Source organism: Siphateles boraxobius, unplaced genomic scaffold (assembly GCF_051911475.1).
Source record: "Siphateles boraxobius isolate OS27281-9 unplaced genomic scaffold, OSU_SipBor_1 29, whole genome shotgun sequence".
In the NCBI taxonomy this organism is placed as follows: domain Eukaryota; kingdom Metazoa; phylum Chordata; class Actinopteri; order Cypriniformes; family Leuciscidae; genus Siphateles; species Siphateles boraxobius.
Genome location: NW_027508908.1, coordinates 18,845,103 through 18,860,964, shown reverse-complemented (window position 1 = coordinate 18,860,964; position 15,862 = coordinate 18,845,103). Strand labels below are relative to the sequence as shown.

The 15,862-nt window shown below is 38.6% G+C and overlaps 1 protein-coding gene across 1 annotated transcript in view; it reads left to right on the top strand.

The window, feature by feature from the left end:
• The window catches only part of pudp (pseudouridine 5'-phosphatase), a 68,127-nt gene extending 52,971 nt beyond the window's left edge, over positions 1-15,156 (top strand). Inside the window, exon 4 of the mRNA XM_077246843.1 lies at positions 12,880-15,156. Coding sequence (XP_077102958.1) covers positions 12,880-13,056 — 177 coding nt within the window. The 3' untranslated portion in view covers positions 13,057-15,156. The remainder of the gene's footprint in view (positions 1-12,879) is intronic.
• The last annotated feature ends 706 nt before the right edge of the window (positions 15,157-15,862 follow it).

Genomic DNA, 15,862 nt, shown 5'->3' with positions numbered 1-15,862 from the left:
GCATTTGCTTTTATAGTATTAGTAATAGAAATGCAAACACTTTAATACTTTATAATACTATGTAAAATAATATGATGCTCCCACACTCCATACCCGCCACCCCCACCCTCGATGACAAACACACCTACGTCTTTTATTTTTGTTTATTGGAAACTTGCAATTACTGTACATTATCAACCAAATATAAACACATCTTTATTCACCTGTTTCCATGATCATTTGATAACTGGGCAAAGAGAAGTGGCATACACATGCAACAAATGCCCCATAATACATTTTAACATGCTCATTACTCAATATATTTAATTATACTTGGTGTTAGTTTTTTAGAGTACTGTTTTTCTCTCTGTCCGATGGTGCCCTTGATGAATTAATAAAAAGGCAGAGTGTGTAAGACGGACTTTAGACTAGCGAGGATTTTTTTTCTCTCTAACCACTGACTGCTTTTGCTTCTGATTGCTTTCAGAGGGAAAATAATTTCTCCATAACAGTAGCAAATTGGTGAAACAGATTTGCAAATAATCCAGTGTTTATTCGTGTTTGTTCTCTGAATAACGTCAGGTTTCTATTTGCAACATGTTTTGCAGCATCGAGCAATGTAGCCAGTCACCACCATATTTGTTAAACTGAACACAATGGCTAATCAGAGCAAGGTTCCCACGGGTCCTTGAAATCCTTGAAATCCTTGAAAGTTTGTGAATATGAAAAAAAATCCCATTCAGTCGCTCATGTTCGACGTGACGACAACGTGGCGATGTAATGGGTTCACTTCATGGAGCCCTATCAACTTTGAGTGTCTACAGAACGAGCCAATGAACGTTGGCGTGCGTGAGAAGCGTCACCCGCCCCGCACCATGGGTATAAACTGGAAGCTGGTGCACGCACTCATTGTCTTTCGCTTCGGAGCCGAGCTTTCTTTTCGACTCTGAGTTTCTGCAGACTGCTGCATTGTTGAAGACTGCTTCAAAAGAAAAATACTCTGTTCCAGTGCTGGTGTGAAGGTGCAATCAGCGGTGGCCGCGAGCATTACAGCTCACAACTGCTGTTTTCACAGCATTGCTTGTGTGTGTGTATGTGTCGTCTCGGTGGGCGTTCCTCTCTTAGGTGTGTACCCCGATTACACCGCGGCTATCCCTGGGTGCTTCAGCACTGAGAGAATTATTTTTTCTTTTCTATATTTTTTGTTTTCAACTAAAAGAGCAACACAAGCGTTACCCTGCGTCCTTTTCAGGATGTCATTCCGCTTGTGCTGGTTCTCAGCGCGCCGCCCCGGTACCATTCTTTCCGGAAGTGCATGAGGAGCTTACTAGAACGTGGACGGCACCGTATAGTGCCAGCATTCTGGATGTGGTCGATCCCTGGCGCTAGCAGACGGCCACAATAGTTCCCTCTCATGTTTTGGCGTTCAGCGCGCTGAGGCAGCTTTTGTAAATAGCTCATGTTCTCATTGCGGGAATATGACTATGGCAGTGCTAAGATCAAGACTTGCTTACCTCAAGGGAGGTGCAGTCCCCTCGCTGATGCACAGATCTAGTGTTTATTCTGGACCTCAGAATAAACCTACTTTTGCGCATGGTCAGGGTGATCTGAGGATTACCGTGAGGGCTTCCCCGCTGAGGCAATCTCCGCAGGCCCCTCAAGCGCTGCCACCGTTGGAGCTTCCAAAGGAACGCGCTGGTCCTTCTCATGGACAACCAGCCGTGTCCTTTGGGGCCCCACCTGACGATCAGATGTCGATCGCAGCATCGGAGTCTTTCATGTATACATATTCATATATACATGAATATGTATATATCGGCATATATACATATTCAATTTCTCATTAATGAAATTATTTAATCAACCAATCACATGGCAGTTGCTTCAATGCATTTAGGGGTGTGGTCCTGGTCAAGACAATCTCCTGTACTCCAAACTGAATGTCAGAATGGGAAAGAAAGGTGATTTAAGCAATTTTGAGCGTGGCATGGTTGTTGGTGCCAGACGGGCCGGTCTGAGTATTTCACAATCTGCTCAGTTAGTGGGATTTTCACGCACAACCATTTCTAGGGTTTACAAAGAATGGTTTGAAAAGGGAAAAACATCCAGTATGCGGCAGTCCTGTGGGCGAAAATGCCTTGTTGATGCTATAGGTCAGAGGAGAATGGGCCGACTGATTCAAGCTGATAGAAGAGCAACTTTGACTGAAATAACCACTCGTTACAACCGAGGTATGCAGCAAAGCATTTGTGAAGCCACAACACGCACAACCTTCAGGCGGATGGGCTACAACAGCAGAAGACCCCACCGGGTACCACTCATCTCCACTACAAATAGGAAAAAGAGGCTACAATTTGCAAGAGCTCACCAAAATTGGACAGTTGAAGACTTGAAAAATGTTGCCTGGTCTGATGAGTCAGAATTTGGCGTAAACAGAATGAGAACATGGATCCATCATGTTATTACTGTGCAGGCTGGTGGTGGTGGTGTAATGGTGTGGGGGATGCTTACTTCGCACACTTTAGGCCCCTTAGTGCCAATTGGGCATTGTTTAAATGCCACGGCCGACCTGAGCATTGTTTCTGACCATGTCCATCCCTTTATGGCCACCATGTACCCATCCTCTGATGGCTACTTCCAGCAGGATTATGCACCATGTCACAAAGCTCAAATCATTTCAAATTGGTTTCTTGAACATGAAAATGAGTTCACTGTACCAAAATGGCCCCCACAGTCACTAGATCTCAACCCAATAGAGCATCTTTGGGATTTGGTGGAACGGGAGCTTCGTGCCCTGGATGTGCATCCCACAAATCTCCATCAACTGCAAGATGCTATCCTATAAATATGGGCCAACATTTCTAAAGAATGCTTTCAGCACCTTGTTGAATCAGTGCCACGTAGAATTAAGGCAGTTCTGAAGACGAAAGGGGGTCAAACACAGTATTAGTATGGTGTTCCTAATAATCCTTTAGGTGAGTGTATATATTAATAATAATTCAGGAAATACCTCCAAAATAAGTGTTTTTTCTGTAAAACATTTAATGTAAATTTCTGTAAAAGTTTTTGCCCTTCATTTAAATTAGGATATTTTACTTTAATTGTATGGTTTTTTTTGTGGTTACCAATTATTATTATTATTATTTTTTTATTTTTTACTTATTTTACAGTGTGGCAGAAAATCATGCTTTCTGCAGTTTAGAAATTGTGTATGCTCACATCGCAAAATCCTGGCCAAAATCATACATTGTGAGTTTAAGATAAATTAAGATTGAAACATTGTTATTCGATCAGTCTAGCTAATTGACTTGACATTTCTATGATTACTAGTCGGCCATCGTGATCCATCTCTAATTAGAACAAATTTGCATGAAAAGTGTCTTACTTTTCAAATTTTAAATTATTGAGCTAAGAATTAAAACAAATATGTATTGTATTGTACACATTGCAAATTGTATTGTTTACAGATAAATCTTAAGTCTTAAGACTTGCTCAAGTCAGTAAAATTGCATGTGTGTGTGTGTGTGTGTGTGTGTGTGTGTGTGTGTGTGTGTGTGTGTGTGTGTGTGTGTGTGTGTGTGTGTGTGTGTGTGTGTGTGTGTGTGTGTGTGTGTGTGTGTGTCAGACTGATACTGGAATCTTCCTTAACCAAGCAGTGCTCCACAATCCCTCTTAGCACTTTATCAAACCACAGCTTTGTGCAGAGTGTAGACAGTGCCGAGTTCAAGACCTCATGAAAAGTGTGAGTGGGCTGAAGAAGTGGTGTGTATGAGTTTATTGAGGTGCTTTGCTGTATCGATCACCCACCCATGTCCCTCTGAAGAACATGCCATCTGGGTGTTGAGAAATGCAGTTTAAGATTAAGCCAAATACATCATCCAACGACGGGCCCCAGTTGTTTGCTGAATCTCTTGAAATATGTAGAGATATGTCTATGGAGAAATGAAGTTAGTGTTTTTTGAATAGTCGTGTCATCAAGCTCAGAACTTGCGAAAGCCTATTTAAACTGTCGTCTATAAAAACTAAAATGCTGACCAAGATGCCTTTCCGACCTCTGGGGGTTCTATTAAAAATGATTTTTCATATTTGGTAGAACAGGCCATTTGAGTCCAAGGCAGTGATGGGTGAAGATTGCATTTATCCAATGATGTTTGAGTTTTACAGTGAAAAAGTAGCCATGGTGTTTTGGTCGTCATGGACCAAATAAAGTGCTCTGTGTCAAGCGTGGGTGTTATCAGTCAGCTTTCTCTCCATTACACGACATCTCTGTTCGGGCCAGCCACAGGCCCACTGATCATTTAGAAGATGCTGTCAGCAATCTGTCAAAGTCTCATCAGAACTTTAACAACCTTATTTACGTGTACATATGTTCACAAGTACCTATAGTCACATGGCATTTGTACAGTCATCAGGCTCACATGCTCAGCCACTTGATGAGAACACGCTTCTCTCTTCTGTTGTCATCTCTGCCTTGTCATGTCTGAGGTTTGGCTCTGTATCAGAGCAGATGGACTTGGGCTAATGACCACATGATCTTATGAATCTAGCGCTGAGCTATTATATTTTGTTTACTTGTCTTGTGCGTTCTTTAGCATGACACGTGTGCAAATCAAGTAGATATCACCCCCCCCCCACACACACACACAATCCTAAAATCCAATGTAGTAAAATTTTCCTTGATGGGCCGACTGACCATGAATAACCTGTTCACTAAGAAAAAGCTACACCCAAAAGGGCAGGGTATTGATACGGATTGGCTAATTCTTAGATTTTGATTCACATGCTCTTCATTTAATTACAATTTTGCACCCATACAATTTTGCACCCTTTAAAATATTCCACATCCATTAAAATGTTCCATCATAAATGTCAATCCATTTAAATAGTTCATCCATCGGTCCATCCATACAAAATTCCATCAGTACATGTACACTACTGTTCCATCCATATTCCATCCATCTGTCCACCAATTAAATAGCCTGGGAAAACCCAGATGATCTTCCGGCAAATTTAGATTTGCTCTGCAAGTTAGTCTGGCGAAGAGCCCATTCAAACCCATTTCCAATCTTTCCAAATTTAGGCACCAATCACAAACGTTGAGGCGGGCTTTACAAGATGACGATCGATCTGATTGGTTTTAGGTCTATCCAATTGCGCACAGACGCATTTGAGCGACGTCCGTTGGTGACGGCCTTTTGGAAATGAGCCATCAATGAACCTTCCCCAGACCCTAACTCAGACTGAGAAGGGTCTGGTTTTAACCAGGCTACCAATTAAACAATTCATATTATGGAATAAAATACACGTTGGCCACAATTATTGGTACCCCTAGAAATTATTATGAGTAAAATATCTCTGAAGTATATTCAATAAGTGAATATTAAGTGACATGACATTTAGCCTGAGTATGATGTCCCATACTCAGAATTTGTGCTCTGCATTTCACCCATCCAAGTGCGCACACACACTGCAGTGAGTATTGAACATACACACACCATGAACACACACCCTGAGCGGTGGGCAGCCATTTTTTGCTGCAGCTCTGAACATTCACTCCCCCACCTACATTTCCTGCCAGCCACTTTCCACATTCCCCTTCATATTTACAATTCTCTAAAAAAAAAAGTATCCCATGTGTACGGTTAAATTTACTGCCGGATTTTTAATGTTGTGGGCCTATTTTTCTGCTGGAGGTCCTGGACATCTTGTTCAGCTACATGGCACCAAATCAAAACATGATGGCCTCTGTTTGAGCCATGGTTGGATCTTCCATCGGGACAATGATCCAAAACAAACATCAAAATCTACACAAAAATGGGTCAGTGAGCACAACATTAAGGTTTTTCCATGGCCATTCCAGTCCCCTGGCCTGAATCCTTTAGGAAACTGAAGAGGATAGTGTATCATCATAGGCTTAGGGATTTGAAGGAACTGGTGTGATTCTGTATGGAAGAATGGTTTCTGATCTCTTGTCATGTGTTCTCCAAACTCAAAAAAAGTAGAAGACTCAGAGCTGTTATCTTGGCAAAAGGAGGTTGCAAAAAGTATTAAATAAAAAGGTGCTATTGATTGTGGCCAATGTCTAGTAGATAATAACATTTACTTCATAATTCGACGAAATTGTTTTACTTCAAAGAAAGGATAGGTTTTTGTGATAGAAAAAAAAGATAAAAAGGGTTAACCATGCAGAATTTTTTCAAGCTTGTTCATATTTACCAAGGGTGCCAATAATTCTGACCACGACTGAATTCCTTCATGGTTGCATCATGACATGCGCTTATGAGCTGTGTTGTGCTTCATAGGCATATTTCCCTCTGTGGGATCTCACAATGATAGGTAATTTAATAATTGTATAGTCTGTCAGTTTAATTTAAGTCTGTGTGGTAGCTTGTGAGCTTGAGAAACACATCAGTTATGTGTCTTCCCTTTATAACACGTGATGTTGCTTAGCTGAGATGGTCATCTGGCCCCTGACATTTCCCAGAGCGCTGGACTGTAGATGGACTCCACTGTGTCAGGTCATCTTTGCATCATCCTTGAATTCATGTCTCGTCATTAAGGATGGCACGTTTGCTTATGCGTGCAAGACATTTTTGGCCATCCTGTAGAAGGGCCAAATATGATCTGTTATGTCACCCTCGCCACTTGTTCATAACCCACCATGCTTTTTATTTGAAATTAAACAAGTAAACATCTAGCCTACCTGCTGGGATATCTCAGTTTACTAAATCATTTTTGTTATTTGTTATCTGTGGGAGGTAACTATTATTAGCAATAGCTTTGTTATGAAAGGACCACTCACAGTCCTTCCCTATCAATGTCCATTTCTGTTTTAACTCTTTGTGATGGTGAGTACAACGTCAACTCACATTAAAAACAATGAGATGTGAGTTGGCTGGCATCTGCTGAGCGAGATCCAAAAGACCATAGTCCGACAGGTTTTAATAATTTATTGCCTTGGACATTTTAGTGATTTTTTTTTTCTGTTGTTCACCAGCAGACATCAGAGCATCCTAAAAGTTTTTTTTTTTTTGTATGTAATTGGACCTGGGTTGAAGACCTGATTTCTGTTTTGTGCTTCGGTGTTCATGTTGCTGTACTCAATCTCGCAATCGAAAAGACAAAAGACAAAACACAAAAAAGCAAAAGGCATTTTGAATGAATGTAAAAAACTCCCCAGTTCTTGTGTTGACCATTCTTTTTTGTACAAAAATACTCACGTGAATTCACGTTCACCACGAATCACGTATTTGCATATTTTTTATTCAAAACGGTAAGTTTGTCGCACTGATAGTATTTTTACCTGCAAAAACCTTTTTACCTACAGCTTTATTATGAAAGGTAAAAATATTTATATATTTTTTTGTGCGTGTGTGTTGTTTTTGTTTTTTATAAGTTTTTATTTTGTTATTGAACTGCTTATATGGATATAGATATCACACACAGTAACTGTTCTCGTATAACATAACTTGTGGTTGACGTGAGTTATCCAAAGTAGCAAGGAAGTACCGCAACTGAGCGATTCAGCCAAGGTTCAGATTGATGACTCCTTTGATCAGTAAAGTCTGTTTCGCTAATCAGTTTGACTGAATCATTAAAAAGAATAGCACAAATCAAGCAATGTATTTGGCAGTTGGACTGCACATTTTGAGAACAATGTAATATAATGTTTTGTTGACTAGTTAAAGTTAATACATATTACATAATAAAAATAGCTTTATGTTTTTGCCGAGCAGCTCCGCTCCTGAATCGCTCTGCCGCAAATGCTAACTGACAGATTTGTGGAGGTGTATGATGGATGATGGTGTTTATGACGGAAAGAATATATCATGGATGGTGTCACTCTTTCAGTTCTATCTTTATTTTCAAGTTTTTTTTTTTATCATCCAATTGCTTATTTTCACCAAGTTTAAGTTTGGCTTATGTTTTATTTATTTATTTGAGTTTTTTTTTCTTCTTCTGATGTTAATATGTAATGCACTTCAAATAAAATTGATAACAAAAAAATCTACATTCTAACATTCCACATGCTCTGAGTTGAAAAGCAAATCCGACTGTAAAACGCTGATTCACTCTCTTAATTAGAGGTGTTTGAGACTGTCGTCTCACCCTCTCATCCCCAGCTGTCTGCTCAAGTGATGTGTGAATCTTAAGCCTTCTCATACACTAGCTATGACTAATTACTGAATCTCTCTTGTGTTAGAAGTCCTGGACCGTTTCTAATCCAACAAGATGCTCACTTCAAATTGCTGACAGCGAAAAATCCAGCATTTGTGCTACGCTTAGCTTTTGTCCTCCAGTTTTTTTTTGTTTTGTTTTTTCCCCTTTATGTTCACTAAAAATGCGTGCCTTAGTAACTATGGGTCATTTGCTGGGCTCTTTGCGTAATTAGAAGTAATTGTGCCCCGGTACAAGGGAATTAGCTAAGCTTTACTCTCCAAAGTAAGCCCCATGCTTCCGCTGGTCTTTGTGAGGCAGTTTCAATCATCATACAACTGGCTTAGTGACATCAGTCAATTAGGGCCATTCGTGGGATCTCAAGTGCCTTTTTTGTTATTTGTTCGTCCATGTGATGAGTGGACAAAATTTTGGAGTCTCTGTTATTGAGAGCTGATTATATCTTCTGCTTAAGCAAACATTCTGACTCTCTGATGGCTTTTATGACTCTAGATAGTAGGGATGCACCGAATTTTCGAGCGACGAAAATGGCATTTTCGTTTTTTGGCCGAAAAAGAAAAACTTCTGAAAATGTATGCTGTCCCTCCCCTCAGTGTTCAGCGCTCAGGTTTCACTCTCTCTCTAGCTATCATCACAGCGCGGTGTGACGCTCAGTTGCTCACAGCCCATGCAAACGTCGGCTCATTGGAAAAGTCCGCTCAAATAACACGCAGACAAAATTTCTAATTTGTATACTTGTTTCTATTTGCAATAGCCCTACTGTGCTGTAACATGGTGTGGTATGTGCTAGGCAACACTGGTAATGATGGTTCCCTCTCGTTCACTGATAGAATCCTTGAAATTATTTAATTTAATTGAAAAAAGTCGAATATTAATACAGTTATGCCAAAAAAATCTAATTTAAAATAAGAAATAATTTTTAAAAAGAATTTTTGGTTTCGGTTTTTGGCCAAGTGCATCCAGCATTTTCGGTTTCAGCCCTAAAATTATGTACGAGAGTCTGGTATTACCAGGCTAGCGCATGTCCCCCCTTGTTTCAAAATCTACTGAGAGCATGTCAAAGGATGATACATATTTTGTGTTTTTCTGTAAGTAAACATTGTGCCTTTAATGGTTGTGTAATTTTGTGTACGTCTAATTTGTTATCATTAAATTGTATTAGTTATCAGCATTAAATCGATCATTGGCCGCCTTGATTTGTAGATATCAGCATCGGACTTTGACAAACCAATGCTGACCGACCACAAATTTTAACCAGGAAAATATTAATACAGATTGCCTGTAAAGCCTGAGATTCCTGACCTTTATACGTGTAATTCAATTACTTTATCATTTAATTGGTCTCAAGATTTTAAAGGTCACCTGTTGTTCTAGTGAGAACATCAGATTTTTGCATTTTATGCGGCATCAAGTGCATGTATATCAGCAGCAAGAACACATTTGTCTGCATTCTGTTTAATGATTTCATGAAAACTGATAGCAAGCCAGCAAAAGCAATATAGAATTGTAGTGTCCATCTGACAGAGCCGTCTGCGTGATCCATGACTGTTTAAAGACTCTGGGGCGGATCTAATCCGTGGGGAATTTGCATATCATAATTAATAATTGGTAATTAATAATTATTCATACGTTTGGATTAGATCAGTCTTACATGTTAATAAAACTCCCGATAAGGGATGATATGTCATTTTACCTGCATGCATGTCTGTGTATCCTTGCACTTAACCACAAGTTGATTGCAATTAACTACACGGACCACGTCTTACAAAACAGGCTAAATTAATTAGCTCAATTGTCAGACTAATATTTGTGGGAATCCACAATATCATCTTACTTTATAGGATTTCAGGAAAAGCAATTCTGTGGCCACAAGAATTGGGTTTCCTGCCCTATAAACACATACTCTTTAAAGTATCTTTAATTTGTAAGCTTGTTGCTATAAGATCTTTTGACACTTAAGGGACTTGAAAATGAGCAAAAAGGCAGTACATCAATCAAATGAATATAATGAATTCAATAAGGCAGAACTACTTATGTATTTACTACGGTTACATGGGATATATGTATTTACAAACATAATAAACAACAAAACACGATAAGGCATCGATGAACGAGAAATGCATAGAGTGTGGACAATGGAAACACGTGTGAGAGAGAGAGAGGGGGAGAGGGAGAGAGAGAGAGAGAGCATTGGCAACATTCACCCTGATAGTCACCTGTCTGTAACAACACGAAAACATCATCTTAATGCTTCTTAGAAGCTCTATAAAGAGATATACTTGCAGGTTTCTGAGTCTCTCTGTGTCGCGGCATTCCTGCGCGGCCGCAGTGCGTGAGCGGAGTCCTTTAGGAAGCGTCACGTGGTGTTGCTTGGGGCGCGTGTTGAACGGAGGTTCAAAGTCTTTGGGGTAACATTACCAAAGGAAAATAGTTCGGCTAAGTTCGTTTCACTTCGTGGAAGTGAACAGAGTCGACTACGGAAAACAAAACTTTGACTAACAAAGAAAAGAAATAAAGATCTCTACGGGGAAATCCCGCGGAGTTAACGTTACATCTTTGCATGGCTGGTGAAGAAACGCTTGTGCGTCTCTCGGTCCGGCGCGTCGCGTGGTCACGTGTGCGTGTTTCTCCTTCAAAACGAGCGCGCGCTCGTTTAAAGGTCCCTTGTAGTTGGATTTGCTGAAGAGATATGTCACGCGGTGTTCTTTTCACTCGTCGATTGGAATTAAACACGGAGACTTATCTAAGACTGAAAAACACAAACTAAACTAGAAACAAATAAAAGAAGGCGAAGAGCTCGCCCGGAGGCGAGACGTTACATTATAACACGAGGACAAGAGAAGTAAGAGCGCGATAAACTGGTATTCAGTCCTTTTGAAGACCTGACGTTTCCGCCTTCTTTGGAAGAGGGTCCAATCAGGAGCTGTCCCTTTGGAGGGAGATTTTATGACCCTTTGTGTTATAACCAGGCATTTAAATCTCTAGTTTCATTGGGTGTTTAAGAGAAGAATCTTCACAATTCTTATAATACTAATGTGTCACAAAGTTTAGCAAAATGTAATGTCAATTAACAAATGGGGAATGAAGATTGGAGTTTATCGAGACCAAACTTGCCACAAATGGATTTGGTTAAACATTAGTTGGCAAAGTTTAAAACATTATCGCATTAGAGTTGTCGAGAAACATAGACCAAACCACAAAAAGGCAACTCATGAAATAGGGAACTTAGATACATTGTTCATACAATTCTCAAGTGGATATATAATAGCATATATATATATATATATATATGAATACAGGATTCATTTCTCCTCCTTGTTTAGAATTCAGAGAGAGCCACAGTTCTGTGAACATTCCTTTGGGTCGTAAACACTGTTATCTAAGAACACCAGTGATGTTAGTTTTGGTCTCTTTTCACTCCAAAGATGGAAAACATAGTAAACTATATTTTACTGGATATTACTGTACATATTCTGATTGATCACACCGAAACCATTCTGGAGGTGTCCAGAACTATGTGTACAAGTTATGGGAATAGACAGTTATATTTAAAATGCATAATGAAGGTATTTATAATTCACTTTAAGCTACGATAAAATCATAGTCATTCCAATGTGACATGGGCAAATGGACACACATAAAAACACATTGAATATATCTGGTTAAATGTCTTTTAAAGAAAAGAAGTTTCTTTTCGCTTTGGACTCTACTTCCTTTGGGACATTCCGATCAGTCATAAAATGTCTTGTAATCGGACACCACGCTCTGTCCTGAGTGTGGTCTTCACTGGTGGGGGAATGTGTCTGTGTGTGTGTGTGTGTGTGTGTGTGTGTGTTTGGGTTAATTTACATTCAGAGATTTTTGGTCTTTAGCAGGATGTATTTAGTTATTCAGATTCACCCACTTAGCCCAGTCCTTACAACTGATAACAACCATAAGGACTGCTCAACAAAACTATAGCAAATTCCAGCATCATTAGAATATTCACTACCAACACGAAAACTCCTGCTCAAGTATACTTGAGACATAACTGTTTTAAGCTGTGTCAGATGGTGGTGTTTACAAATTGTCAGTGGTAAATGGTCCCTATGACAGAGTGGAAGGATGATGGTTTGTCTGACATTGTGGGCTGATATTTGGCTACTTCCTGCCCTCGATGTGGTTCATTGAACTTGATTTTGTTGTGGTTTCAGTAAGGGAGAGATCTAGATCAAGAGACAGATTGCCTGACATTTAAACTTCTGAAATGCACTTGACAGCAGCTGTCAAACTCTTTAACAAATCACTGAAGCTTTTATTCAAACCTTAACCCTGATACCTTTTCCCTGTATAAAGTTGTCTGTATACGAATAAGAAAATCATTTTAAACCGATGATAGGCTCGTGAAAATATGGCTCCGTAATATCCTACTAAGTAGTATGAGAAGATGAGGGAACATGTCAATGTTAACTTACTTTTAAATTGTAACATATTTAGATATAAGTGTAGAATAAGTTTAGGATGATGATGCATTTACCAGTGTATTATAAAGGGAAATCTTGGCCCGAGGGGCATCTTACCCTACCCTATCCGTAGTTTAATATTGCATTTCTAGTATTGGATTTTTCCATCTTCTGCTTTTAGATCTTCTCTCTACACAGTTAATTCAGTATTCTGGGTTCAAATCTCTCTGAACATTTGTGTGTTTTAATTGATTAGTCTGTTCTGGTTCTGCCTTCACAGTGTCTGGTTTTTGAAGACGCTCCAAATGGAGTAAAGGCGGGTCTGGCAGCTGGAATGCAGGTGGTGATGATCCCAGATGATAACCTGGACCGCAGCCTCACCCAGGAGGCCACCTTGCAGCTCAGAAGCATGGAAGAGTTCAGACCAGAACTCTTCGGTCTTCCAGCCTACCTATAAGGACAGTAATCACAGCAGTGATTTAAATTCCTCTATATCCTGTCAATTAAAAAAAAAAAAATGGAATCAGGCTGCAGTGTAGCTTCTGTAATCAAAAACAGGAGAAACTAATCCCTACTATTATTTCTGTCAGCCATGTATTTGCTGTTCAGAAACAAAACAGAATGCTGATTGTCTAGTTATTTTTTTTAAAAAAATTTTTTTTAACAATCTTATTCCCTTGATCACTTGAATGACAGAGACAAATTTTGATTATGCTGCTCAATTAGCCTCTGTTGAATCTTTAGGCCATATTGACATTTTCCATTTAAACCAATTACAGGGTGTCATCTTTCTTTCTTTCTTTCATTCTTTCTTTCTTTCTTTCTTTCTTTCTTTCTTTCTTAATTCAAATGCAGTTGGTACCTTTTTGAGTGTCTCTGTGTATAAATCTCAAATTTGATGCAAGCTCACAACTTTCCTGTCATGGTTTAAATTTACTGTAAGTGACGGTTTAACAATCCCGCTCGACCAGTCGTGTTTTCTATTAGCGTTACCTTTCTTCCTTGCAAAGGTCTATTAAAATACCAAAGAGATTTTTTGAATTTGAACCATGTGGCGTAATCCTATAAAGGGGATGCAAGACCGCAGTCGTCTTTCATCTTCTTCCAATGTCCACCCTCACAGAGCTGGAGTTAGCATTTTCACTTACTTCAGCGCTGTCCAACATCTCAGAGAGTTCAAGCCTGTCTTCTTTCTGCCTTCCCCTCTGGTAAGAAGAAAAGGATTTTTGCCAGCATCCGCATATGCCATGTACTTTCATCCATAAAGATGGGGTAATCTGGAAAGCTTTTCCTTCTAGGACTTTTCACTCCATGAAGGTCTTTTACATGTCATTTCACACCTGAAGGATCTAAGGCTCAGGGTGTGAGCGTCTGGGGCATGTGTTTGTGTGGGTACTACTGCACCAGTGTTAAAAATTTACTTTCTTTTTTTTTTTTGTTAAATAGCAATATTTCCTCAGGTGAAATTGATTTTCATGGCCATTTTTACCTCTATAAAAGTAAAGGCTATAAAGTTTTTTTTCTTTTCTTTTTTAAATATATAAAACATAAAACATTACATATACTACAAATAAAAGTATTTCCCATTTGTCAAATTCTTCAGCTGAATACAACAATAAAACCTGTCATTCATGTGTTAAATAGCTCAACTGAAATGTAAATAAATTATCAATCAAAACAATAAACACTATCAGAATGCATTTTAAATAATGTCCCTTTACCTGTGTGAGATTATACAGCTCTCTACTGTTCAAACAGATCATTAAAAAGCCCTAAAACCAAATAACACAAAATCTACCATGTTTAAAGGCAGGTAAAAAGTCACTGTGTTATATGGGGCACTTTTGCCTCCTAATTTCTGACTCTGGTACACACACATTTCTGTGTGTATTGGAAGCACTTTTGTGTGCAGTGCATTCATTTAAATGCGTTGCCATGGAGAATATTTGTATGGTGTTTCAATAAGTCCATTATGTTGGTGATTGTTTGATTGATTGGGTGAGATTTGAAGCAGGCCTTGTAGTGCCAATTGTGAGCACACTGTGTGGATACATATGTCTGTCTAATACAGACTGTGTACCTCCATTGTAATGAAGCATACAGTACTTGAATGAAGCACACTTTGTGCATTTTTTTTCTCTATCTTTTGTAAATGTCTAGCTGATCAAATTAAACAAATTGATCTCTTGAGATTTTTAAAGCATATGACTCATGCACGTTGGAGTATGACATGCAACTAATAAGTCTAAGCTAAACGAAGAAATAAACATACTGTAGCATTTTCTTTCTCAGTTATTGCATTTATTATTTTAATGAGACCATCTTAAAAACAATTTTTTTTTAATTTCAAAATTATTTGCTTTTCTAAATTTAAGGCTATAAATTATCACTTTTGATTAAATATTACAGCACATTCCATTTGACCAATTGTTTCAAAATCACTTTGTTGGTAAGTGTGCACAAATGTAATTTTATGTTGGTAAATATGACTGTATTGATATATTTGTAGACATATCAAAAATGCTATTCTTAAATAAATAATTTATTAAAAAATAAACCATTGATTTTTTTAACTCGATTTTTACTCTATTCTTGGATTGATCCAAATTATGGATACAATTCATTTGGGCAAAAGCAAGTTATCTTCAGAAGACAAATCAGTATTTTATTTACCATTGTCCATTTATGTTCCAGCCCTTTATTATTCGTACAGTTCAGTTGATCACCGGCTTCATTTATAAAATGTTGCATAGAAATCATCTTACATGTCTCAAATGTGAGAGATGTAGGAAGGTTTACGTCCTACATTTCTCAAATGTGCGTACATGTGATTCAATGAATGTGTGGTCAAAAAACTTGCCTCTCTTCCAGATGGGAAATTTATAAATCGCTAATGATTTTGAAATTGTATGCATCTAAATGGTCTCAGATCTCCGCCTTGTAAATGGCGCCTAATTAATATAATTAACATATATAAAGAGTGCCAGTCAACTTACAAATCATTTACTTGATAATGGCGAGCGGCAAGAATTGCTTAGATTTCCAAAATCCTGCAGTACTTCATCTCTGCCACAAGGAAAAGTCCATAAGTCTGCTTAGACCCTGACATGGCGATAATCACTTTTCCACTGTTTTTTGTAAATATTTATTGAATTTATTATTAAAGGATAGCCTCTTGAGATGCATCATCTCATTTTCAAGAGGGTCCAATAAACATAAATACAGAATACAAAAGACATATCATGAGCAAAAAAAAACATTAC